Source organism: Biomphalaria glabrata, chromosome 10 (assembly GCF_947242115.1).
Source record: "Biomphalaria glabrata chromosome 10, xgBioGlab47.1, whole genome shotgun sequence".
Taxonomy (NCBI): Eukaryota; Metazoa; Mollusca; class Gastropoda; family Planorbidae; genus Biomphalaria; species Biomphalaria glabrata.
Window position 1 is genome coordinate 7,702,146 of NC_074720.1, and position 26,325 is coordinate 7,728,470.

Sequence of the window (26,325 nt, forward strand, 5' to 3'; positions counted from 1 at the left end):
ATAGGTCGAGACTAGACAAAAAATTGTATTATACAATCGTCCATGTACGTAAGCTCTCCACTAGCAAAGTGGTTATCGTGTTGGCTTCAGAAACCGGCAAAGGCTTGAGTCATGAGTTCGTAGTCAGGTCGTTCTCCATGGTTTTTTAATTTTTATAAATGCTTTTTTATTTTTAGTCTAGACGTATTACAAATATTTATTTTTTTCTTATTTTATTGTTACCTCACATCACTGTGACGCTGAAATCATATACTCATCTTAATACTAAATTTCAATGATTCTCAAAATGGTTGTTAAAAATTCACATATATTTAGGAACATCTTTAGCCCCCTTTAATTTAAATCTTTTATAACTACTGAAATTTTAAAGAAAAAAATGAGGAGAGGGGGAGATGATAGTATGTATGGTTTAACCCCTGTCCCGTCTTGGGCCGCCATTGACCCCACAACTTTGATGTACGAACTATTCATTTATTTGTTTATTGTAGCCGGACACACATACTTCTTTTTTATTTCAGTAAAATGGCCCACACCCGGATGCTCCCTTTTATATACTTTTGTATTAAATTATGTCTTTATGAGTAATTTATTTTAATGTTCATAATATCAAAACAGACATTTAATTTTTTTAAAATTAAATTCTGGTTAGTCTATGACATAATAATAATAATACTAATAATAATGCTTGTTCTCGAGTCCGAAGATTCTCGAGGAATGCAGTATTTTCCGTGCCTATGCAGTCCCAGCTGTGACCTACATACTTTGCCACATCCATCGCAGGCATAACAATTGAATGACAAACAGAAGTTAACGCAAATAACTCAAGACGTTTGATAATGAATCTCATGTATACTTATAACAAACACTTTTGTTGCATATGCAGAAAATGTATTCTTCAAAATGTCAAAGGTGAACAAAATAATACACTGCAGTACAGTGATGACAATACAGCCATCATGCCAAATAATATCACAATGTTCATTTTGGAATCCTAGTTCAACAAATGTTCACAACAATTCTGTTTATGTAAAAAGATATATATATATTATATATATATATATATATATATATATATATATATATATATATATATATATATATATATACACACACATATATATAAGCTTAGTCCGATTAAACTGATATGAAATAAGGACCTGGGCCTTTCCACTTGTTACTGACGTAATACAATGGAAGTTTAACCTTTTTTCTTCAAGTAGCACTTACTCAATCATATTACCCCCAGCCCCCAACACACGCACACACGCTCTTTAATAACTCAAGTATTATAGGAGTACTTTAAAATATGGTTTCGCCACAATATGGCCCCTCTAAGGGGCTATACTCTTCGCTTTTCATTCCGGTTCAGCCAGCTCTTCTGTTGTTCATTTCATGTTTGGTACAATCGTTACAATTCCAAGTGTTTTTTTTCCCTTTTTAAAACTATTAAACCATTATGTACATCACAAGTTAAAAGCGCTGCCTCGAAGAATATTTATAATCACACATATATTACAATGTAACATTGGCTATTTCACGTTTACAAAAATGTTATCACAATTTTCAAGACTTGTTAAGAAATGGTATTGCACAAACTAACGCACAGGATTGAAACCCTCTTACAACAGAGTTAATTAAAAAAAAATAATTTTGTAGAGATGAAAAAAAATGACATTATTTACTAGGTTCTTTGAATTTTTTTTATTAATTCACACCTTTACATTAAGGAATTTTTAAATTTAGAGAATTCTAGGTTATTGACAAAAATATAGTATAATCCTTAACAAAATGAGTTTCAGTATGCAAAGCAATCAGCGTTTGTGTGGTCGTCTCAGGTCATGTTCTTGTGTTGAAGAAGCCTAATTGTATAGAGATAGAGCTTGCGACATTAAGGATCTTTTACCTCGCATATTCCTAGCGTCACTTCTGAAAGCGATTCATTCTGAAACAAAACTTTTTACTGGCACATTTGAGCCATTCTCTGTCGGTCAAATTTCTATTTTTGTTCCCTCAAAGATTACTGTGCATTGTATCGAAATATTAATAATAAAGTATGCAATAAAGTAGGCGACCTGTATAGTGAACAACCAGTATAGAGGACGACCAGTATAGAGGATGACAGTATAGAGGACGACCAGTATAGAGGATGACCAGTATAGAGGACGACCAGTATAGAGGATGACCAGTATAGAGGACGACCAGTATAGAGGATGACCAGTATAGAGGATGACCAGTACAAGTAGTCTACTACAAGTGTTGAAATAAATAGCCTTGATAGCTAACCTACTTACTGAAAAGAAAACCAACACTTTCAAAGATGAACAACTGTCTATAGACTTCCTCTTTCATGCGCAATCATTTACGACATAATTTATATAACAATTAATGAACTTATATTGACAATGAAGATGATGATAGCAGCTCCTATAAGAAGACCCCCTGTGTGTAGAAATGCGACTATCCTAGCTTCACGACCACCGTAGATTAAAAGAGAATCAAGATGGTTTCTCATGTCTGGCAGCTGAAAAGAAAACAAACAAAAAGCGTATGAAATAAACAAAAATAATACTTCAAGAGTTGTGAAGATTAAATTGATTATTAGGAGGCGCGGTGGCTGAGTGGTAAAGAGCTTGGTTTCCGAACAGGGGTTCCTGGGTTTGAATACTGTTGAAGACTGGTCCACCTCTAATAGATACCTGACATTAGTAGGGGAAAGTAATGGGGGTTTGGTTGTTGTGCTGGCCACATGACACACCTTGTTAACAGTGGGCAACAGAAGCAGATGACCTTTACATCATCTGCTCTGATCGCAAAGTATGGAAGAGGTACTTTTTAATATAACAGCAATTTATAATTAGCGTTGTTAACAAACATAACGTTGGTTCGAGGAGCTTTGAAAACATGATAATAAGCATAATCAACTTTTTTTAAAGCCACTTTCTGTTGGATTAGTACCAGAGTTGAACTAAGACATGTTTCATAACTGAAATGACTACTTGGTGCTCTTGCAAGAACGTGGCCTGTACTGCCTCGTAGTCTCTATACAGACCAAATGATCTTCCAAAAATTTCCCCTTTTGACCTGGAGTCATAGTTTGGACGGAATAGTGCAAAGTATGCGCCAATATGACAATGTTCCGTTCTACACTGCGCAATCATTCAATGTTCGACCCTACACTGCGCAATCATTGAATATTCGACCCTACACTGCGCAATCATTGAATGTTCGGCCCTACACTGCGCAATCATTGAAAGTTCGGCCCTTCCTATCCGCCCCCATCCGCCTATGTTGCCAGACACCTTTGTTGGAATCCTCCAAGGATTTATGATTTATGTATACCTATCTCGTTTGTTTACTGTTGGAGTCAGTTAACACAGAATGTATAACCCCTTTGTCCTCTAAGGGAAACAACAAAATTCTCCAAAAATATCAGCTGCTTAGACTTCTGCTTACCATATCGACCAGAGCGAGTCTGTTGGAGTCAGTTAACACAGAATGTATAACCCATTGTCCTCTAAGGGAAACAACAAAATTCTCCAAAAATATCAGCTGCTTAGACTTCTGCTTACCATATCGACCAGAGCGAGTCTGTTGGAGTCTGTTAACACAGAATGTTCAACCCAATTGTCCTCTTAGGGAAACAACAAAATTCTCCAAAAACTATCAGCTGCTTAGACTTCTGCTTACCATATCGACCAGAGGCACGTAGAGAAACAAGCCTCCAGCTATAGCAAAGATCCACTTGCTGGCTGCAGCAATGTTAGAGCCAAGAATAACTCCGATAATTAGACCGACGTAGCAGACACACGCAGACAGGAAGTTGACCAGCAGTGACTTCTTGATGGACAGGCCAGAATGAAGGAGAATGGCGATGTCCGCTGGAATTAAGTAATAATCATGGTTTATCTTTCTATCTACTTATCTATCTATAAAATGTATCAAATCTATCTATCTATCTATCTATCTATCTATCTATCTATCTATCTATCTATCTATCTATCTATTTATCTATCTGTCTGTCTGTCTGTCTGTTTGTCTATCTGTCTTTTTGTCTATCTCTCTGTTTGTCTATCTTTCTGTTTGTCTATCTGTCTGTCTCTGTTTGTTTGTCTATCTATCTATCTATCTATCTATCTATCTATCTATCTATCTATCTATCTATCTATCTATTTATCTATCTATCTATCTCTGTCTATCTATCTATCTATCTATCTGTCTGTCTGTCTATCTGTCTGTTTGTCTATCTATCTATCTATCTATCTATCTATCTATCTATCTATCTATCTATCTATCTATCTATCTATCTATCTGTCTGTCTGTCTGTCTGTCTATCTATCTATCTATCTATCTATCTATCTATCTATCTATCTATCTATCTATCTATCTATCTATCTATCTATCTGTCTGTCTGTCTATCTATCTATCTATCAATCTACCATTCTAAAACCTACCTAATTCATGTGGTAGCTCCTCACAAATGATAGCTAATGATATATTGATTCCCAGAGTGATGTCCTCAGTGAACGCTGCCCCAATGGACAACCCATCGACAAAGTTGTGTATGACATCACCAGACATCACCATCCAGGCCAGGGTGATTCGGTCATTATGGTTTTCATCAAATCCATGTGAATGACCATGGCCCATCTCTTTCTTCTCCATTAGAGCCTTGGTGTTTTCGTTGTTGGTCGTCAATGGGATATCAACTCCGCTATTTTCAACTACCAAGGAATTGGATATATCATTGATGTCTTTCTGAGAAAACACACATTTGTGAATCGAATCATACAATGTAGTCACACGCTATTCATATAATGTAGACACAATACAAATATAATGTACACACAAATGTACACACTATGCTTACATTTTAAGTTAACACATTCTGCTAAAACAGTTTTCACACACAGCCTGTACATACAATGTAAACATATGTCGTACATACAATTCGCAGAGCTTAATAACTTCCAAAATTATGAATAGAAGAAGTAGATAGGTATGTACACTATTTGTACCCTTGTAATATGTACGAATGTAATTATGTACTCACTGTTCTGTTATATAGACATGTCTTGAGGATTCTCTCTAAACTAAAAAATACGTAGATTGATATTATAGCCACAGAAGCTTTCCAGATGTAGTCATTCCCCATCTCTTCGACTGACATGATGTCAAACGCCTGGGAAAGGAAAGGATGAAGAAATACAATTTTGATTAGAGCGATAGGAGAGAAAGAAAACATGTAATTACTGGACCATGTCCTTCCTTTTAAATTAAGATTTTAATTCCATGAACCAGTACGAATTAAATAAATCTGTCAAAGAATACATCTAAATTTGAGAAATGAATCTATCTACAGTTAATCAATATCATTCATGTAAAAACTTTACAAAAAAAACAAAAACAAACAAAAAACCACGACAACACTATTAAAATACGGCACATTTCTTATTCCATAAGCTAGGACAAAATCATACAAGTGGTTCCTTAAAGCATGGAACGGGTTGCCTGAATCAGCCAGGAAAACCAACGAATTAATAGATTATAACTCTTTAAATAATTTGGGCAACTAGATTAACACATGGATACGCGTAGGACGTAATTATCTTCTGTTTTGAAGGAACGTCTGTAATTTAAAAGATAAGAAATATATTTATACTTTTTTATTTTAATATAGGTATACATATATTATACATTTTAAATTTTCATATGTTTTTGATGTATACCTTCTTACCTCTGGTATGAGAACTAATAACCCAGTAGAAGCAAGAGATCCTGCTCCCATGGCCACTAAAAACTGTAACAAACGTTTGAAAAACTTTCTCTCCATGATGGGCCCCAGACATATCCCGATGTTTGATATGACAATGATCAAAGATGAAAAACCGATACTGTATCCCCAGGCTGGAAATTAAAACGACATTAACATAAGCTATAGACAAAGAAAATTAAAAAACCCTAACATAAGCATAAATATTCTAGAAATATTTGTTCTTAAATCTATAATTAACACACTCTCTCTCTCTCCCAAATCGACGATACCATCGTTGACTTTACTAATTAAATTAAATTAATGTTTAACTTTATAAACTTAACTTTGCGTTACATAAAAAGAGCATGCATTCCCCTTTAATTCCATACCAAATAAAACATTTTCTGATAACAAACAACAAAGCTATTGAAGTTTAAACATGACAAGGAAGTGAAATAGTAATGAGCCAAATGAAGAATTCCTTGGGAACGTGGAAAATAATTACTAAGAGAAAGAGTTAAGTCTTCCAACATTTCTGCCACAAAGAGTTTGATGGAAGATTCAGCCAATGTTTGTCAAAACCGTTTTCGGCCGAATGCTCATTTGTAGGACAGACCAAACGGATAACTTGTATTATTTGTGTATGTTGTAACTATTTTATTTTATTATTGTTTGCATTTTTGTATTCCAATATTTTGGGTAATCAGACGATTGTATTTGCCCTGTCGAACTTTCAAGAAAATCACGTGACGAAATGTTTACAAGCCATCACGACTGGCTATTCAACAAGAAAAAATTTGTTTGCTCCAGATTTATAGAAGACTTTATGTGCTATGTTATGATTCACACTGTTACCATCGCGATTGTTTTTAAAACAGAGTAGGGTTAGGCTGATAGAGCAAAAAGAGAAAGAATTTGTAGAGCGTCGCGTGGACTAGTAGAAAGTTACTAGAAAGTGAATTTCATGAATTTTCCTTGGTTGAATGTTAAGTTTAGTTGTAGTACTTATTTTGACATTAATTTCTTGACGCAGTGAAAACTAGTATACAAATATTCCAACAGTTTGTTGCAGAATTAGCAGTATAAAAATTTAGGTCCCAAAGACAGCAAAGTAAAAATGAAATGCTCACTAATCTCATTTTTATATACTTCACCTTTACCTGCACCTTAGTCTGATAAACTGTCGAGGTACAACCTATGATCCGTCGAGCGTCTTTCTACATTCCCCTCTGTCTTTTGCCAATGAATCAAATCTCTTTCAATTTGCATTTTTTCCCTTTTCAATGCTATGCTAAATGTATTTATTATTATTTTTATTTCCTTCTACACAAATCAAATTGCCTCAATGCTGTTTCCACCCACATCTACAATAATAATAATTGCAATGACATTGATTCTCAAGATAAAAGATGAATGCAGTGTTTCACATGGCTCCTCGCACACCCAGTTGCGACCTACATATTTACCAACATTTGATGCATACAAAGCCGTTGTCCACAGGGGTTGATTTAATTTTCCAGTCAGTCTTCTACGCCTGTCTTTTTTGGGGGGCTTTGGTATAATTGATTTAAATTATCTATTTTAAATAAAATTCAATTCTTTGATATATTTTGTTTCCTAAATAGATATCTATAACATTGACTGTGGCTTTGCCTCACCTTCTGCAGACGATGGCTTGGTTTTATGCTTGAGATGAAGCGTAGCATCTTCAAATCCTCGGGCGCAGCTTTTGGAGTTTAGCGTGTTCAAGGCCACGGGGAGTGCTCCGATGAACCCCTCCACGTCCAGAACGCCATCGATGGCCAAGTTGTAAAATATTTCTGGAATACCTGGACACTGGTCAAGAAAGAGGAATTACAATTTGAATGTTAATTGACATTCTATAAAAAAATAAAACATTACGTTTTTAAGCATACTGTTATGGAGTGTCTATGTGTGTTTCCAATGCAGGGGCGTAGCAAACGTAGGGGGAAGGGGGTCCAAGATGAATCTACCTCTTTTACTAGAGGCACTTATTCGACAAAACAATTTAGCGTCGAAAAATGACATAAAAAAATATATGAATTAAATCATTTCCCCTTTCAGATCTTGCGATCTAGAGGGCAGATGATGTTACGGTCATCTGTTTCTTTAAACAACAATTAACGAGCAGTGTGTCATGTGACCAGCACAACGAACAACCGCCTTTACTTTTCCACAACTAAAGTCAGGTATCCTTTAGAGTTGGGTTGACTCAGGGACTCTCCTAAAATTCCCGAAATTGAATATCCCAGTCTTCACCGAGATTTGAGCTCAGGGCCCAATGTTCAGAAGCCAAGCGCTTAACGTCTCAGACACAGCGCCCCAAGAATTGAATATCCAATTAAATATATACACATAAGGTAACAAAGCTAATGACAAGACAATCTCATTATATTATTATGAAAATTAGTATCCTGAAAAATTGTATAATTATTGCATATGAAATAAATGAAAATATTTCAAACTACATTGAAGCGTCATTTCTTACGTAAGAATACTTAAATGTTTTTCAAATGTTTAGTAACATTGTGTTTCAATAAGAGAAACAAGTTAAATGTCATTTTTAAAATGTCACTTAAGCTGACTGAACTGTTTGTGATTATCACCAGCCCTGCTTGCTGCTAGGGAAAAGCTATGGAGGAGACCACCGTTAAATTACTGCTACCATTATAGTAAGGTTTATCTCCCCTTAGCTTAATACATTTCCCATGAAAACAAAATTAATTCATTACAACTAATTGATTGACTAATCGATTAATGTTTGGATTGATTCATGTGTCGTCATCGACAATAAATAATTGAGCAAAGTTTCAACTTGATCCGAGAATTAAAGTGGAAGAAATCAAGTGTAAAAGATTTTGACAAGAAGACAAACAAACAGACAGACAGACAGACGGAGTGAGTTGTTTTAAGTTTGGTAAAAATACGTTCGATTTAAAAATGATTGACCACAACGCGCACTTTTGGCACAAGGAAAGATGAGCAATTAATGATTGTTATAACGGAGTATTTATGCCTTAGAAAGAAAATGTTGTTTTAACAATCTGTACATCTTAATACTTTATTATTTCTATTATTAATTGAAGAAGAAGAATTAATAATAGAATTTTGGCTGGAGGCTACTTTAAGTAACTAAAACACTCTATTGACGAAATTATTCAAACAATTAAGCATTAGGGTTTATCAGAATAATAATGTGTACAAATCAAACAAACACTCGAGGATAAACTTGTTTTTGCCAATATTAAATTATACGTCGTAGTTTTGGGCCACTCAGCTTAAGAAAATATAAAGAATCTAGAACATGAAAATAGAGATTTACGTCAAACGAATATTCACATCTGATTAAAGAAACACCATTAATAAAATCTCTAAACTTAGAGACACTTCATGGCAGAAGAATAAAAGGTAAAGTAGCAATAATACATAAAACATTGAACCAGAATTTAGAAATAAAAACAAAACAAAACCTAACAAGAAAAACATAACAAATACTTTAAAAGAAAAAAAACAAAGCTTACATAGAGTCCAACGGTATTGCTTAGACATAATAAATCTATGCGATTAGAAATATTTTCACCAATTGTTTTTGTTTTGGCTTTTAGCTTTCTCAATACGCTATGATCCTATCACTTGTCTGGAACAGTTGTGAAAAAGGGGGGGGGGAAGAAGGGGGGAGGGAAAAAGGGGGTATCTTTGTGAATGTTTACATTATCGCTTTTTTTTTATGCATAAAAAGGGGGACTAATTCAACATATACGACCACATCTGTCAAGTACGATTTATTTCCCTTATTCAAGATAACAAACAAAATAATTAATTACCAATAGTTAAATAATTATTTTTTTTTTCAATTGATTCTAATAAAAGAAAATATTGTGCGAAATTTCAACTTATCCGAGATTAGGTGTGGAAGAAATAAGTGTACAAACCAGACAGGCTGAGTGATTTGATTTAAACTGTGTCTTAAATTACTCAGAATAACACGAAGATAAAGGCAAGTTTCTTATCCCATACGCTAGGCTAGATTTCTACAAGTGCTCCTTCTTCTCTATTGCGATTACAGCATGAAATGGATTGGGTGATTCAGCCAAGAAAACCAACGACTAAGCAGAGTTTAAGGCACTGATTAACAAGCATGACTAAATTAACCCATGAAATGCGTAAGGCGTAATTATCTTCTCCTTTGAACTAACGTATGTAATTTATAATTTAATGTAGTTTAAAAATCATAAGCATCTAGCTTTTATAAGAGTTTCAAAAACAACAAAAGTAATAATAAGGTAAAAATAACACTTTTATTCACCCTCTCAGCTCCACCCCCCTCCTTTTTTCCCCCTGTACTAATGCCCTGTGCACTCTAGGAGGTGTAAGTAGAAAATATCAGGCGAAAGAGACTACCAAGCAGATATTGTTATCAATAAGCCAAACTCAAAACATACTGGTTATCTCAAGTGTCCGATGTCTCTATCACTAGGCGGAACTCTAGCCCCCCAGGCAATGACCACACGAAACTGTGTCATGACATAGGCTACAAGATATCTACACATAACTGTGTCGTGATATAAACAACAAGATTATATTATCAGCCTGGCCGCACGAAGCAGTTTCGTGATATTGACAGCAAGATCATATCAACATAAAGTTGATTCTAGTACAAACTGGTATGTCCTTTTTTTTGTTGTTGTTATAGTGTCCCAGCCAAATAAACCATTATGGGTTTTCGGATTACCCTCTAAACAGAATGCAACAAAATATGTACAGTTTTTTGTCATTGTCCTAATATTAGCTATGAAACAAAGTAAGTGAACCATAGACTTAAATATATTATATCAAGACTGGAAACCGGAAACAAATTCTTATCCGCCATTGATCGATTCACTGACCTATATATATATATACACTAGACATATGTTACCCGCGACCCGCGGGTCTTTATTTGCGCATTACTGTCGATATAGTCACTGAGAGTGTTTGTAAACAATTAAACGAAATAATAATGTAATAAGTAAAGCGAATGTGTCAATGTAAAAATAGTGTGAATGAAGCTATCAGATCAAAATAGCTAATAGGGGAAAATCCATTTTTTTTTAAATTAAAACATTTGCTTTTGAATAATCTAGTGGATTGGATTTAGATGTATATTAAACTTAACTAATGATCATTTCACGTTATTTCTCTTTCGCTACGAAAATAAAATTAGTTTGGCGAAAATGGGTTTACCCGAAGCCGATATATTCATATCTATTAAAAACGAAAAGAGCGATAGCTTTGTTAAATGAATGGGATTATAAAGTGAACAATTAAACGAAATAATTTTTAGTACGCGATTCATGAATGAATATAGATCTAGGCCTTTAACTCGGCTTCGCAGCTTTCGTAAACGAATGTAGCTTTAGAAAACCAAATTTGAATGTTTATTTGATCAAAATATGAAATGAATGGACTTTAATTAATTAAAACATTTGCTTTTGAATAATCTAGTGGATTGGATTTAGATGTATATTAAACTTAACTAATGATCATTTCACGTTATTTCTCTTTCGCTACGAAAATAAAATTAGTTTGGCGAAAATGGGTTTACCCGAAGCCGATATATTCATATCTATTAAAAACGAAAAGAGCGATAGCTTTGTTAAATGAATGGGATTATAAAGTGAACAATTAAACGAAATAATTTTTAGTACGCGATTCATGAATGAATATAGATCTAGGCCTTTAACTCGGCTTCGCAGCTTTCGTAAACGAATGTAGCTTTAGAAAACCAAATTTGAATGTTTATTTGATCAAAATATGAAATGAATGGACTTTAATTAATATGTTTATGTGTTAAAGTATAAGACTATCTGTGCGAAGAGAAGTTTTATCATCTTAGTGTTGAATTAGAGTTTTAGATCTAGGGATGGGATTATAAAGTAACAATAAAACGAAATAATTTTTAGTACGCGATTCATGAATGAATATAGATCTAGGCCTTTAACTCGGCTTCGCAGCTTTCGTAAATGAATGTAGCTTTAAAAACCAAATTTGAATGTTTATTTGATCAAAATATGAAATGAATGGACTTTAATTAATATGTTTATGTGTTAAAGTATAAAACTATCTGTGCGAAGAGAAGTTTTATCATCTTAGAGTTGAATTAGAGTTTTAGATCTAGGGATGGGATTATAAAGTAAACAATTAAACGAATTAATATTTAGTACGCGATTCATTACTGAATTGTCTAATGAAAGAATGTTCGTCAGGAAATCTGTAATCACAGATATAAGGAACTAATTAATGTAAAAAATGCTTTTGAAACACAAAATTGAAGGTTAATTTTATTATATAATGAAATCAATGGATCTTCTTTTGTCTTTTCATGTGTCAAAGTAAAAAACTATCTGCGCAAAGTGTATTTCTTAAAATTAGATCTAGGTCTAAATCCTTTCTATCTTTTCTCATGTCAACATTGTAGACATGGCCTAGATCCATAAAATACTATAGCTGTAATAGAGTCGGACAACTTTATTTTTTTTGAGGGTCTTACATTTGTTTTAGGGCTACAATACATTCACTAAGGTCTAAGTTGGTACCCAAGGAACATTCCTGCCTAGTTTTATCAAGATTGGTCAAGCGGTTTTGATGTCTATAAGTAACATACATACATACATACCCCTCACATTCTACTTTATAATATAGATAGATAGATTTGTATGTACGTAACCTTTTTTCAAGCTCTAAGGGAAGTCACCCCAATCAATCTTTTCTGTCTTAGAAAAGTAATGATCTTTAGTTTTCAAAGTTTAGAAATAATGCAAAATAATTTCTCAGATTTTCTTTCACAGATCTATACATTCACGATAATATATGAAACAAAGCCATTTCCTGTTAGTTTCCATTGAGATAATGTTTCAAAAATACAAGATCGAAATAATTCATGTCTGTGGATTTTAATCATCGTATGTACATTTAAATAGCTTGATTACCTAGATCAGCGGTTCTCAGCCTTTTACGCTCGGCGGCCCCTTTTTTACAATCCCCCACTCTGCGGCAATCCCCACCCACACAGAAATAGAAGAATAGACAAAAACAATCCTTATTTTCTGAATTCCAATAGCTTGAAAGATTTTTTTGCTTCTGAACTTTTAATCATATTATTTTAATAAAATTGTGATCAGTATTTATTCTTATTTGTTCAGAATGGGTAATCAATTTTCATGTTTCCAGAACATTAAACAGTTGTTCCCCTTGATAAGTGGACTTATGACAATAGGCTAGTCTCCACTGACCACAGGTTGTTACATTAGAGGCCAGTGTTGAGCCCTGCTCTAACGATTGGTCGTGATACAACCAAATTAGACTTATTTATTAATTAGCATTACATCAGAAACCTGTACACACGGCCACAAGCTCAATCACAAAATGAAATCCATGTCTAAATCTACAAAATTATCATTATAAAATAAATGCGATATTATTCGCGAAGTTTGTAACCAATAATTGGATTTATAGCTTAAGCTAAAAAAAAAGCGATGTTAATACTATGGCGAGCAGTGCCCTAACAACAGGGATGTCTGCATAATAATAAGGTGTTTGATCCTAATCACTTGGAATTAACATTTAGAAAAATAATGGACTTTGGGGTAGAGAATTATCTAGTTTGATTTTCATATACCTGCATAATGCTCATGTAGTTTTTCAGAAATAGGGTGTTGGGGGTCAGGGATATCTGATATTGTGTTGATTGTTCTGGAGTAGAGTATACTTGTATCATTTTTCTGTCTTTAGGGGGTTCATTGGTTAGGTAGTATGTCTTTGATATTAAATAATATTTCTATTACTGTTATTATATTTTCAGGTTAATCACTTTTCAATTGTTTATGATTTAATACTTGTGAGTTATGGTAACTTACAAATAAAAACATTAAAAAAAATAAATTAAAAAAAAAAAAAAAAAAAAAAGCCCACAAAAGAGGCAAGATGGCCCATAAAAGAGGCATATAAAGCCCAAAAAAGAGGCAAAGAAAAGAGGCATAAGGCCCATCCCGGAAACGCCTTAACCAACATAAGCATGTGATTCACATTTGGGAGCAGACGGCAAAAGGAAAATCTAAATCGGCCACCGGCAGAAACTTGTCTGCACTGGGTAAAGCAAAGTATGTAGGCTGCAGCTGGGGCTGCTAAGCCACGGGAATACTACATTCCTCATTTATCTTCTGACTCGATGACAAGCCTTAGTAATACCTTTGGTATTAGTATTTTATACATGCTGATACAACAAACACGAGGACGACAGAGCAGTATTTAGGTCGACGATACACACGATCTAGGTTAGGGGGTCCTCACCAGGTTAGGGGTCCTCAACAGGTTAGGGGTCCTCACCAGGTTAGGGGTCCTCACCAGGTTAGGGGTCCTCACCAGGTTAGGGGTCCTCACCAGGTTAGGGGTCCTCACTAGGTTAGGGGTCCTCAACAGGTTAGGGGTCCTCAACAGGTTAGGGGTCCTCACCAGGTTAGGGGTCCTCACCAGGTTAGGGGTCCTCACCAGGTTAGGGGTCCTCACCAGGTTAGGGGTCCTCACCAGGTTAGGGGTCCTCACTAGGTTAGGGGTCCTCAACAGGTTAGGGGTCCTCACCAGGTTAGGGGTCCTCACTAGGTTAGGGGCCCTCACCAGGTTATGGGGTCCTCACCAGGTTAGGGGCCCTTACCAGGTTAGGGATCCTCACCAGGTTAGGGGTCCTCAACAGGTTAGGGGTCTCACCAGGTTAGGGGTCCTCACCAGGTTAGGGGTCCTCAACAGGTTAGGGGTCACCAGAGATAGTCAGAGTGCGCTTGTTGTGAAAAATAAATGATTTCAAGCAAAAGTTAAAGATGAATTTGTTAACATCTATAAACTTGTTACTAACATATCAGTCAATTAAATCTAAGTTAAAAAAAAAAAAGCGTATTTGGCACTGATGTGCTATATATGGATTTCTGAAGCGCCAATATTTCAAATTGCCTAGCGCCTTTAGTAGCCTACATACGGTTTTGTATAGTAATAATAAATACACTATGTTCAGTGTATTGCAAGCTTCCGCTTGAACTCCGAGCTTCAAACTGTATAACAACAAAAAATAAGACGCATAATAAGACCTACCTGGTTTAAAAACTGTGTAGATTAGTTTGTCATTTTAGCTCTCGTGTTTGTGTTTGTAATGTTATCACAGCGCCTTGAGCTTACATTTGTCAACAGCGCTTTATAAATAAAATGATTATTATTGTTATTAAGTTCCCCTTTCAGACGTTGTGATCTAGGGGGCAGATGATGAAAAGGTTAACGAGGGTGTCATGTGACCAATCCAACGCCCAACCGTCTTTACTTTTCCCCAAGTACCCATTAGAGATAGATGGACTCAGAGGCGCCCTAAAGATCCCGAAAAAAAAATCCATGCTAAATAAGGACTCGGAAATATCATTTCAAATAGAAAAAAAATGAAAATATACAATTCTTCCAGAGAAATATAACCAAGTTAATAAGTCTTTATACATAATGTGTACATAGATCTAGTTACCTCATCTTTCCAGGAGCAATTGGCTAGTGAGGAATCACAAGTTCCAAGTAAATTTTGAATGAAGTGCGGGGAGTGCGATGTAACCGTTTCTAAAGCTGTGCTGAACTCTGCGGGGGTTATCCCCCATAAGCCAGACTGCGAGTGATTGGACGCAAAGTTCTGTAACAAAGTCTCGGTCCACTCGGTGACGAATTCCTGGTTCAGTACGTCGTAGGAGTGCCCAGACGAGGCTGCTATATAAGAGATGGCATACGGTACAACAAAAATAATCCAAGCTCCCATTTTAATTGAATCGAGACGTCTGTGCTGAGTTAGAAAGAAAAGCGGCGGGCAGCTAATCCGAGGCTAATTAGAAACACGCAGAAGAAAACACACAAAAAAAACACGCGATTGCTTTCGAGTAATATCTCGCATTGTCAACTTGCCCCAGGAGCGACCAAAAGTGAGATACGCAAAGATACACAAGTGAGATAAGCGACTTCTTGACTGATACTGGGATAAGTAGGTCTCGTGATCGCCCTGGCATGTTGATACACAGACGAGACAGGACACTGGAGATATTTATCTGTAGTCATTAAGACAACAACATGAAAGAAAACATTCGTATTATTACGACTAAGCGTGCTTTGTTTTTAGGTCTAGACGACAACGTGAAACTAAAACAAAAAAAAAACAAAAAAAAAAACAGCATGAAAGCAAAAAACGAGACGCTAGTTGAGCGCTCTTAATTAGTCTAGATGAAATTATGCTTAGAGTACAATGTATCAGTTATTGTTTTTTTTTTCAGTAATCTATAAGATGTTTTCAAACCAAACAATAATCTGGTCTTCGTTTCGATTTTTTTTACAAAACTTCTATTTAAGTCATTCCTTCATGGAAGCTGGATCCAGAAGCTGGACAGTTTATCAGAAAAAAAAAGGCTCTAATGATTCTTTGTAGAAATTTAATAGTTGATGTATATCGCTGACAAAAGAATTACTAGCTCGTTGGCCACAAGGGGAACACTCTAGTTTAACCGTTATCATTTTTCAATTTAAAAAAAAATATAAAAAATTAAATTTGGCTAAATTTAGGATTGTAGGTCTAGATCCAGCATCGGTTTTGAAAGGACTACCGCTTTAGGAAATTTCCGAAAGTAAGGCTGTATTGATTCAAGAGTTTATCAATTATCATCGACTTTTAATGGTAGACTACTCTCAGATCTACAGGCTTATCAATGTAAAGTGTACTAGATCTATTCATTCGTTTCACCAGGATTCTTACTCCTGGGTTGGGGCGGGGTAAGAAAAAAATCCATTGTTTTTTAATCTAACATTTATTATTAAGAGAAAAACCACCGCTCTATAAGTTGTATAAAGGAGGTATTGTCTTTTTAAACAAGTATTGTAAACGTTTTTAAAGATTCGGTTAATATTCTTATTAAAAAAATTTTTGACATGTTTTGGTTGGAGTCATAATTTTTCGTTTGCTCTATCTCCGAATAGATTTAAAATATTCCTGATGGCTGCCTCGTCGTGCGGTACGTGCGGTTGTCTCGATGGTCCAGGGTTCACACCCTGCTGCTGTCTTTGTACGACTTAAATTCGAACTAGAGGGCTCAAGCCTCCTCAAGCCAATGCACTAACCACTGTTCTAGCGAAGTGCTTATAAAATAGAAGGTTTTATAGTTATCTATTGTCAGGTTCAAAATTTTACGGACAAAGTATAAAGAGGACTGATTCAACTTATAACGACGCATCAGTCAAGCACAATTTATTTTCCTTGTTCGATACCAGACAAAAAAATTAATCACCAATAATTAATCGGCTAATTAGTTTTTCTGTTTTTAAATTGTTTGTTTTGTTTGCTACAAGTAATGATTGTGCGTGAGACAAACAACGTGTTCAAACTTTTAAAAAAACCAGACAGATAGACAGAGTGAGTTGATATAAGCTTGGTAAAAAAAAAAAAAAGAAAGGAATGGAGAAAGACGGTGCCCTAACGGTCCATAAGACTAATGATTAGGTAATGGTAAAAGGTAAAGGTAAAATAAAAATAAACTTTGACCTACTATTTGCTCATTAACAATCTTTAACAAAGCAGCAATTATTATTTTTGTGTTTCAATATCTTTCTTCTGCGCTGTAAAAATTTCTCAAGAGAATAAAAAAAAAAAGGACCGTCCCTGGGTGGGCTTGAACCACCAACCTTTCGGTTAACAGCCGAACGCGCTAACCGATTGCGCCACAGAGACAGATGCGAATTCAAAATATATGTACCATCTATTCTTGGCTAGCAGGTTTTAAAGCGCGTTGTCTTTGTCTCAACAGACTTAGATTAAGTAGGTCAAGACATAGCTCATTCTGGGAAGTATGCGAGGGTCTGACCATACGGAAGTAAGAGCTCTATCATCGGTCGGTAAATAACACCATCGACACACCAACGACACCATCACACACTAGCGATCTGCTCCCCCCCCCCCCCTCAAAAAACAAAATCACACTTCACAAACTTGATTATTTCTTTAAAATTGAAATAAGCTCTCTCTTTCTCTTTCTCTGTGTATATATGTATACTTTTATAATGGTGTAAAAGAATAAAGAAAAAAAAGTTTCCATAAATCATTTTATTAAAACAAAATGTTTTAATGTGGACTGCAATAAAATATTGTGAAACCTAACATTTAGAAGCGCTTTTAGTTTTTGAGAACTAAACGAGACAGACGGACAGACAGGAAACACAAAGCTACTAGTAGTTTTTTTTTTTTTTTGGGAGTGCCAAAAGTCCATAATTTTGATAGCATTATATCTGTCAGACGTATTAAAATATTTCACTAGTCACTATAGAGTAGATTCTCAGTAGATGACAGTTTATACGAAGCTTCATGTGTTCTAAAAATGTTTACATTATGGGACCAAGAGAGAAAAAAATAAAACAAATAACACCACAACGATTTCAAGACATAAACTTTTATTTTCCATCTTTGCCATGTGTCTCTGTGGCGCAATCGGTTAGCGCGTTCGGCTGTTAACCGAAAGGTTGGTGGTTCAAGCCCACCCAGGGACGTTAATTTTATTTTTCTTGTCTATTCGTTTATACAGAAAATACAATGTACAAATATTTTGATAGCCAAAGAAAAGGGTTTTGGGATGTAATCCTATGATACCGAAATATTAAAGAAAATATTTCTATATTATGGCTCGCATTTCGCCAAGATTTGCTTAAGTTTATTTTCTTATATATATTTTTTTATACATCAAAGTGTTTGAATAGATAACGTTTTTACAGCAGATACACTATAAAACTATTTGTTATAGATTTACACAATGTAATAGTGATTTACAGGGGAAGTTAAAAATATCTTAATCTAAAAATAACTTCAAAAACAACCAAAAAAACAAAACGAACTTTGACCTTATTCAAAGTGATCATGTGGTGTTAGCTTCGGACTGTGGTCATGAAAGTCCCGAGTTTGAACCCTGCCCTTTTCCAACCTCTGCTGTCCTGCATGGGAGGCTGTAAAATCTTCCTTTTTGAAGGAACATTGACATTTATTTTAAGCAAGAAATAAATGTACTTTTAAAAATACAAGACCTCCATTATATAAGACTTGTGTCCGAGTGTGAAGATTAACGACAAGTGAAACTTATATAGAACAAAACGTGAAAGTTGATTCAATATTCTTTGTTTCTTATAGCGCGATTATTGTGCACAGATGTAGATTACATTGGACAAAAAATTACGGTGCGTAATTCTTTAGTTTATATAATTTACTCATTTAATTTATTAAACTCTTGAATCAGTTTAATGCCTTACATTTGGAAATTCCTGAACACGATATTCCTTTCAAAACCGATATAGATCTAGATCTAGACAAAGTTGAAAAAAAATGAAATTTATTTATTTTTATACTTTCAAAAAATTATTAAAGTCACAACAAATCCGTTTTGGCCTATGAGCTAGTAATTTTTTCAAAACAATATTCATCAACTATAAAATTTATTGGGAAATCGTTAAAGACGTATTTTGAAATCCGTGTCCACCGAGGTTCCACTCAGCCAAGTTCCATGAAGTTATGAGTTTAATAGAGGTTTTTTTTTTAAAGTCACGTGGAACATACAAAAGAAACAAATGTCTTGGCTCATCAAAAATGTGAACCTGAATTTCGATTTTCAGGTTTGGAATAAAATAATGGTTATAATGCAAGTCGTTATGTTTCTTAAAAACTTTCACCTGTTGTTTGAAACTACAGATAAGAAAAGAAATAAAAATAAACATATTAGACGCTTATTTTTTAAAACTATTATTAGAGTGTATGTCTCCAATGTCATTGAGTAGATTGTAGACACAAAACACTTGAAAATATGTGCGATAATCTAATCTTCTCAATCATAAGTGTGTTTAGGGATTTTTTTAAAAACTTAACAGTTGACAACACACGTCCATTCGTTTGAACTGATACATTCTTTTATCTTTTTATTACAAAGCTTAAAACAACTCAATATGTCTGTCTGTCTGTCTGTCTGGTAAAAAGTTTGTACTCGCTAGTTCTCCCACACCCTCAGATCAAGCTGAAAATTTCCACAATTACTTCCTTTAGTAACTTTTACCTGACAGCAAAAGAATCAATAAAAAATGTTGACTAATTATTGGTAGTTCATTATTTTGTTTGATATCTCAAACAAGGTAAAAATGTGTACTTGACTGAAGTGGTGGTATAAGCTGATTTAGTCCCCTTGATAGGTCGTCGTCTGAGGCTTAGTGTACACAGCATGAAAAATAGGAGGAGACTATAGAAACATTACTTAACTCTACAGTCTCCTATGATTGTAGGCCCTCCACTAGCAGAGTGTTTACCGTGTTAGCCTGAGAAGGCTTGAGACATAAGTTCGAGTTCAGGTCGTCCCCCCCCCCTTTTGGTGTTTTTTTCTTAAATGCTTTTTTATTGTTAGTCTAAATCTATTACAAATTTAATTACGACTGATCCAAACTAATTGAAACAACTATGCTTAACATAAGCTTTGTTTTTTTTTTTATATTTTTTTTTTTATTTTCTTGTTTTATAGATTACTGACGTTCATTCTAAAGAGAAGATAACTGTTAATCTAGACGTGCATGTCAACTAGAGACTTACAGTCATTGGTTTCCTGGTTGATTCAGGAAACAGGTTCCATACTCTACCGACACTAGGGAAGAAGGAGCCTTGTACGAATTTGTCCTAGCTTGGGGAACAAGAAATGTGCCTTTGTGTCTTTCTGAGTATCTCACTAAGTTGTGTTTTTGTGATTGTTTTTGTTTTTGTGATTGTATGCTATGGTTCATTGTTGTATGTATTACAACTTTTCGTCTTTTGTCCTGAATGGTCTCTTAATGTGTGATTCTTCTAATGGCGTTACTCAACTCAAATTAGAATATTCCTTTGTTATAAATCTCACGGCTGCATTTCGCGTATGTTCTAGTTTTCTTGAGTTGAGGGTTCCCACATAGAGTATGCATATTCTAATATTTGTTTTACCTAGTATATGCTTTAAAGCAGTGTTTCCCTAAAAGAACTGCTCTTTAAAGCCCCTAAATTAAATACATAAATTATAATTATATATATATATATATATATAAAAGAAAACCAATGCAGAAAGCTTTAAAAGTTTTGATAATTTGAGTTCTGTCTTCTTTTCATTCGTGATTATGTTAATAGAGATTCAGCTGTAAGCGAAACATAAGAGAAACAGAAGAGAGAGAGAGAGAAGAAAGAAAGAAAGAGAAGAGAAAGGAGAGAGAGAAGAAAGAAAGAGTAGAGAAAGGAGAGAGAGAAGAAAGAAAGAGAAAGGAGGGAGAGAGAGAAGAAAGAAAGAGTAGATAAAGGAGAGAGAGAAGAAAGAAAGAGAAAGGAGGGAGAGAGAGAAGAAAGAAAGAGTAGATAAAGGAGAGAAGAAAGAAAGAGAAGAGAAAGGAGGGAGAGAGAGAAGAAAGAAAGAGAAGAGAGAGAAGAAAGAAGAAAGAAAGAGAAGAGAAAGGAGAGAAAGAAGAAAAAGAGGATATAAAGAAGAGAGAGAGAAGAAAGAAAGAGAAGAGAAAGGAGGGAGAGAGAGAAGAAAGAAAGAGTAGAGAGAGAAGAGAGAGAAACAAGAAAGAAAGAGAAGAGAAAGGAGAGAGATAAGATAGAGAGAGAGAAAGAAGAAAGAGACAGGGAGCAAAAAGAGTAAGAGCAAAGAAAAGAGAGGGAAGAAAGAGAGTGATAAGAAAGGGAGAGAGAGAAGAGAGGAGAGAGAGCTAGGAAAAAGAGACAAAAAGATAAAAAAGAAAGAGACAGAGAGGTAAATTGAAGCTGTAATAGAGACAAGTCGTATAAACCAATGGTCTCAAGTTCAATTACTGGTAAGGTAAGGTTTTATTTTATCTATGATTTTTGTTCTAATACATACACGACATTTGGAAATGGAAGACAAGGCTGCTGGTTGACCTAGCCACAATAGGCTTAAGAGAAAAATGTAACTAGGCTGCAACTTATATTCCCGTCTAAAAATTTTCAGATTTTCAACACTCCGATAAAGATTGCGTCTTACATTGGGGAACAGCTTAGATTTGATAGAGCACGGCTCTTTATTACTACAGTTATAAGTTAATGTAAAGGTTTATATTTGTTTATTACAAAGCTTATATCAATTCACTCTGTCTGTCTGTACATAATATTTCTTCGAAACCCAATCTCGGGTCAAACTCAAATTCGGCACAATTATTTCTTTAACATGACAACACAAGAATCAGTTTTAAAAGTTAACCCATTAGTTAATTAACTATTGGTAATTAATTATTTTTTATCTTGAACAAGGGAAAGAAATCGTACTTAATAAGTATAAGTTGAATTAGTCCCTTTGAGGACTATTGGGCCCTGAGTGAACATTTTTTTATGCATTTAAAAAACGACCATAAATACATTTCCCTCCCCCTTTCACAACTGGTCCAGACACGTGATAGAACCATAGCGAATTGAGAAAGCTAAAAACTAAACAAAAACAATTGGTAAACATATTTCTAATCGCACAGATTTATTATTTCTAGGTACATGATACGTATAAGAACATGACTGATTCAAACTATTTCATTACACTCCATAGAAACTTTGCTGCTTTTATTTTTTTGTTTTTCTATGGAATTTTGTTGTTGTTTTTTTTTTTTAGTTATTTTCTATAGTTCTCTTTTTCTGCCTAGGTCCCCACTTCCAAAATCAAAACCAACAAAAGAGTTCAAAGGTCACGTCCACACACACACACACACACACACACTTTTTTGTGTACCATTTAAGATTCACCACAACCCCCCCCCCCCTCTCCCACAAAGCAGAGGTGAGACAATAATCGTGTCTTCACTTGTCGCTGCTTGTTTTTCCTGCGCAGCTTACCACTTGACCTGCGTGGCACCTGCGTGTCGTGATCGTATGATCACCTTGTGTTATCGCAGATAACAGACACCTGCGCAAGAGGTCCAGAATGCAGCGACAGAGACTTGATGATTGCACGATGTTGTTCGAGCTATGCCTGGATACAGCGAGCTTGCCCTCGAGAGAGAGATACAGCACAGAGGGAGAGGCAAGGACTTACACTGGCGGGTAGCCCAACCTGTCGTAAAATTTGCGAGACATTACGTAAAAAAAAATAAAAATTCAAGCTAATTTTACTTGTCTTTAATATGTATTTTGATTATAAAAATTATTTTTTCAATGACATAATTGTATCGAATGTTATAACAGATTAGATAAGAAAAAAAAGGAAAGGGCCGTTTTGTGTGACGGATACTGTCACTGTAGCTCATAGAAGAAAATGGTGGGGACTTCGGCCTCGAAAGTCCTTGAATACTAGCCTTCGCGTATAGGGATGGAAATTTTCCATTTGTTTTGATAGCCATAGAGTATAGGGATGGAATTTTTCCATTTGTTTTGACCCTGAGAACAACAGGGAGGGAGGGGAGTTGGTCTTGACCAGACTAGACTTCCAAGTCTTCCACTCAACTCTAAAACAAGACACATTTTACACAGTTGCTCGATGTAATAATACGTCTCGATGTACCTGTGTCCGATGGTCAAGAACACATACAGTATATCACGTTCTTCTCACGCTATAAACAAATATTTTTATCTCGAGCAGAAATCTAAATTTAAAAAAAAAGATCCGTCCCTGGGTGGGCTTGAACCACCAACCTTTCGGTTAACAGCCGTACGCGCTAACCGATTGCGCCACAGAGACACATGCAGGAACATGTCGTTTACAATGACCAGCTTTTATCTGTTTTAGGCCTACACTGGATAGCGTTACAGTTTTAGTCTCAACACACGTAGCATAAGTAGGTCAAGATTAAGTCCATCCTGGAAGGAACGCGAGCGTCTGACCGTGACCTCCGTGACCCCTATTGAAGGTGCCGGTCTGACCATGCCAAAGTCGGTAACTCTAACTGACACACTCGAAACATCAAAGGTTTATTTACGCCCTCCGAGCTTTAAGAAAATGTATACGAATAGACTAAGAGTGGCTCAGCAAAAAATGGATTTGGGCCGCTAAGTTACAAAGATCGAACAACTTGCAGGAGGATCTAAGTCTAAGCAAGTATATCATAGAACAGCACATTTACTGTAAATGTTATTGCAGGGCCGGCCTTATATCATTGGAGGCCCTTGACGAAGTGGATTTGGTAGCCCCTAAATGAAATAGAAAAATAATAAATATATAGCCGAAAAAAAATTACGCAATAAATTTAAAACCGAGTGTACTCCAGTAATAACATTGTACATAAATTTCGCTATTTGATCACAACAATTTTTAAAGAACACTGTGCGAGGCCCCCACCAATCTGAGGCCCTACCTATTTTGCCTATGCCTAAGGCGGACCTGGTTATTGACTCAGATCATTTGACATAGTGACTTAAGATTTAGTGTCGCTATTCCTGCCAAAATAACAAACGCCATAGACCTAAGATCTAGTCATTTATCTTATCTTTGTTACAAGTACTTAACTGTGGAATGAAATATCTGAAGTACTTCTGACATGGCCACTAAAGGAAGAGCTGTGACATAGAAGATCTTATAATTAAACCCAGAAAGAAATGTTAATGAACCTTGAAAATACTGGTGGACACTGCTATTACTTTAAGTAGCCAAGCCTAAACATAGATTAAACTAGAACTGAATCAAAGATTTAAGAACAAGTTAAACATAAGAAATATTTTTCGATAACCCCATTAAGTGAAATGGCATCAGTTATTTTAGATCTATCAACCATGGTCACTATTTTATACGTTATTCTTCAGGTCTTGGACATTGTCGCGTCAACTATCCTGTATGTCCGATTCGCGGTTATGGCGGAGAGCATCGTTCAATACCCGCCATATCTCTCATAATTCCTAGGCTTATCTCACGTTTTCCATATAAAACGAAATTAATTAATTACAACTAATTGATTAACTAATCACACATCAGTAGGTCATTAAAATAGCTAGGAAGTAGTTCAATAGGCGAATCCGTCAGGGATCCGACTCCGACGGTGGCCGCCTCTGAGTTTGTTTATGACAACACAAACTCTCTTTGTAATCTTGTCATATTTGACATTGGAAATACTCAGCTATGAAGCCAAAGTCAAAAGATGTTTTGATTCCAAAACCAGTGGAGAAGTTTTTAAATACATCTTCTTATCATGAAAGTCTTTGCGGATCTATAACGAGAGCCACGAAATTGTTGCAAACTAAAGACATAGAATTAGTTTATGATTGTTAAAATTTCATATCCTCATGCTACTGACAGCAATTGCCTGGTCTAACCACAGTTAATACACAGACACAAAAACAGTTCCATCTTCTTAAATCTGATCTAAACCAGAAAGATCCTGAGCATCAACGACCGCATCACAAACGAAGAGATTAGAGACAGAATTGTCACGACGGTTGGACCTCACGATGACCTACTAACTACTGTTAAAAAAAAGCAAACTAAAACTCTATGGCCATATTGCAAGGTCTTCAGGGCTGATAAGGACTTTCCTTCAGATAACAGCACCAGGAAAAAGAAGAAGAGGCAGACTGAGAAAGACAACATAAGAGAATGGAAGGGCCTGTCTTTGCAAGAGGCTTTAGCCAAGACAAAAGACAGAGAGGAATTGGGAAAGGCGGTTGATAGATCGTGTCTTATCTTATCTTATACAATACAGACGTTACTTCCAAAAAGAAGATGGTTACGTCCTACGCGTCATGCATTCTGTCATGCATATTAACCAATGACTTAAATTCTGCCAAGTCACTGGTTTTCCTGGGTAGCTCAGGCAACCCATTCCATGCTCTAATAGCACTAGGGAAGAGGGAGCACTTGCACAAATTTGTCCTAGCATATGGAACGAGGAATGTGATTTATCTTTGTGTTGTGCCCCAATGGTCCAACAGACTAAAGGATAGGTGAAGGTGACATCGGGTACTTTTGAGAAAAAGATATGTCAACTTACAAACTTACCTGAGCTTTCCAGGTACAGTTGCGGTCCTTTCTTAAGCACACCCCCAAAACGTTCTGGATAAAGTCCATCTTGTGTGATGTGGACACCTTCAATAACTGTGCGAACTGTTGCTGGGTCATCTCTGGCCTGGCTGTGCTGGCCTTGGAGTACTCCCTCAACAGGGACTCCGCCGAGCTGACCACGAACCTGGAGTGGTTCATATTGAATGCCTGGACCACGTGACTCTTGCACGTGCACATAATAAAGAGCATCACTAACATGGGAAACAAAGGAGCCATTTTGTTGTGCATCGATTATGTTGCTTGCTTTATGTAGGTATGTGATGTGGTGTCACAAGACAAGGGCATTAATTTATATTCATTTTTTTTTATTACCTACTCTGTGTCTCGCTTTACTGAGTTATCCTCTGTTGGATGATAATCCTCTTTCCTCTTATTATTTTTTCCCATGACGTCAGACGTTCAATAAATTGGTTAACATTCTGAGATCAGGCCTTGGACTTCGACAAATATCCAGTCAGAGGTAGAGCGAATCACTCTTTCCTTTTTTTT

At 35.6% G+C, this 26,325-nt stretch overlaps 1 protein-coding gene and 3 non-coding genes across 5 annotated transcripts; 1 reads left to right on the forward strand and 3 right to left on the reverse strand.

Moving 5' to 3' along the window:
* Window positions 1-1,674: 1,674 nt before the first annotated feature.
* On the reverse strand, window positions 1,675-26,325 carry LOC106068344 (metal cation symporter ZIP14-like). 2 transcript variants are annotated; one of them, XM_056045006.1, is made up of 7 exons: window positions 25,774-26,325; window positions 7,411-7,588; window positions 5,735-5,904; window positions 5,051-5,179; window positions 4,452-4,755; window positions 3,688-3,878; window positions 1,675-2,521 (listed from the first exon to the last, which is right to left on the reverse strand). In XM_056045006.1, exons 1-7 carry the CDS (start codon window positions 26,062-26,064, stop codon window positions 2,372-2,374), a joined length of 1,413 nt encoding a protein of 470 aa, XP_055900981.1. In that variant the 5' UTR covers window positions 26,065-26,325; the 3' UTR covers window positions 1,675-2,371. The 2 variants fall into 2 exon arrangements, with proteins under 2 accessions (XP_055900981.1, XP_055900982.1); XM_056045007.1 differs by lacking the exon at window positions 25,774-26,325 and adding an exon at window positions 15,309-15,782.
* On the reverse strand, window positions 17,467-17,540 carry Trnan-guu (transfer RNA asparagine (anticodon GUU)). The gene has a single exon. It is a non-coding gene; the product is annotated as a tRNA-Asn (tRNA).
* On the forward strand, window positions 18,279-18,352 carry Trnan-guu (transfer RNA asparagine (anticodon GUU)). The gene has a single exon. It is a non-coding gene; the product is annotated as a tRNA-Asn (tRNA).
* Trnan-guu (transfer RNA asparagine (anticodon GUU)) lies at window positions 23,453-23,526 on the reverse strand. The gene has a single exon. It is a non-coding gene; the product is annotated as a tRNA-Asn (tRNA).

What these genes read in the sequence shown, in the direction of transcription:
- LOC106068344 (XM_056045006.1), bottom strand. Translation starts at nt 26,064, where the DNA reads ATGCACAACAAAATGGCTCCTTTGTTTCCCATGTTAGTGATGCTCTTT. An exon ending in CATGTCTATATAACAGAACA is followed by an intron (nt 4,756 to 5,050) that starts GTGAGTACATAA and finishes GTGTTTTCTCAG; the next exon opens with AAAGACATCAATGATATATC. An exon ending in ACGTGCCTCTGGTCGATATG is followed by an intron (nt 2,522 to 3,687) that starts GTAAGCAGAAGT and finishes TTTTCTTTTCAG; the next exon opens with CTGCCAGACATGAGAAACCA.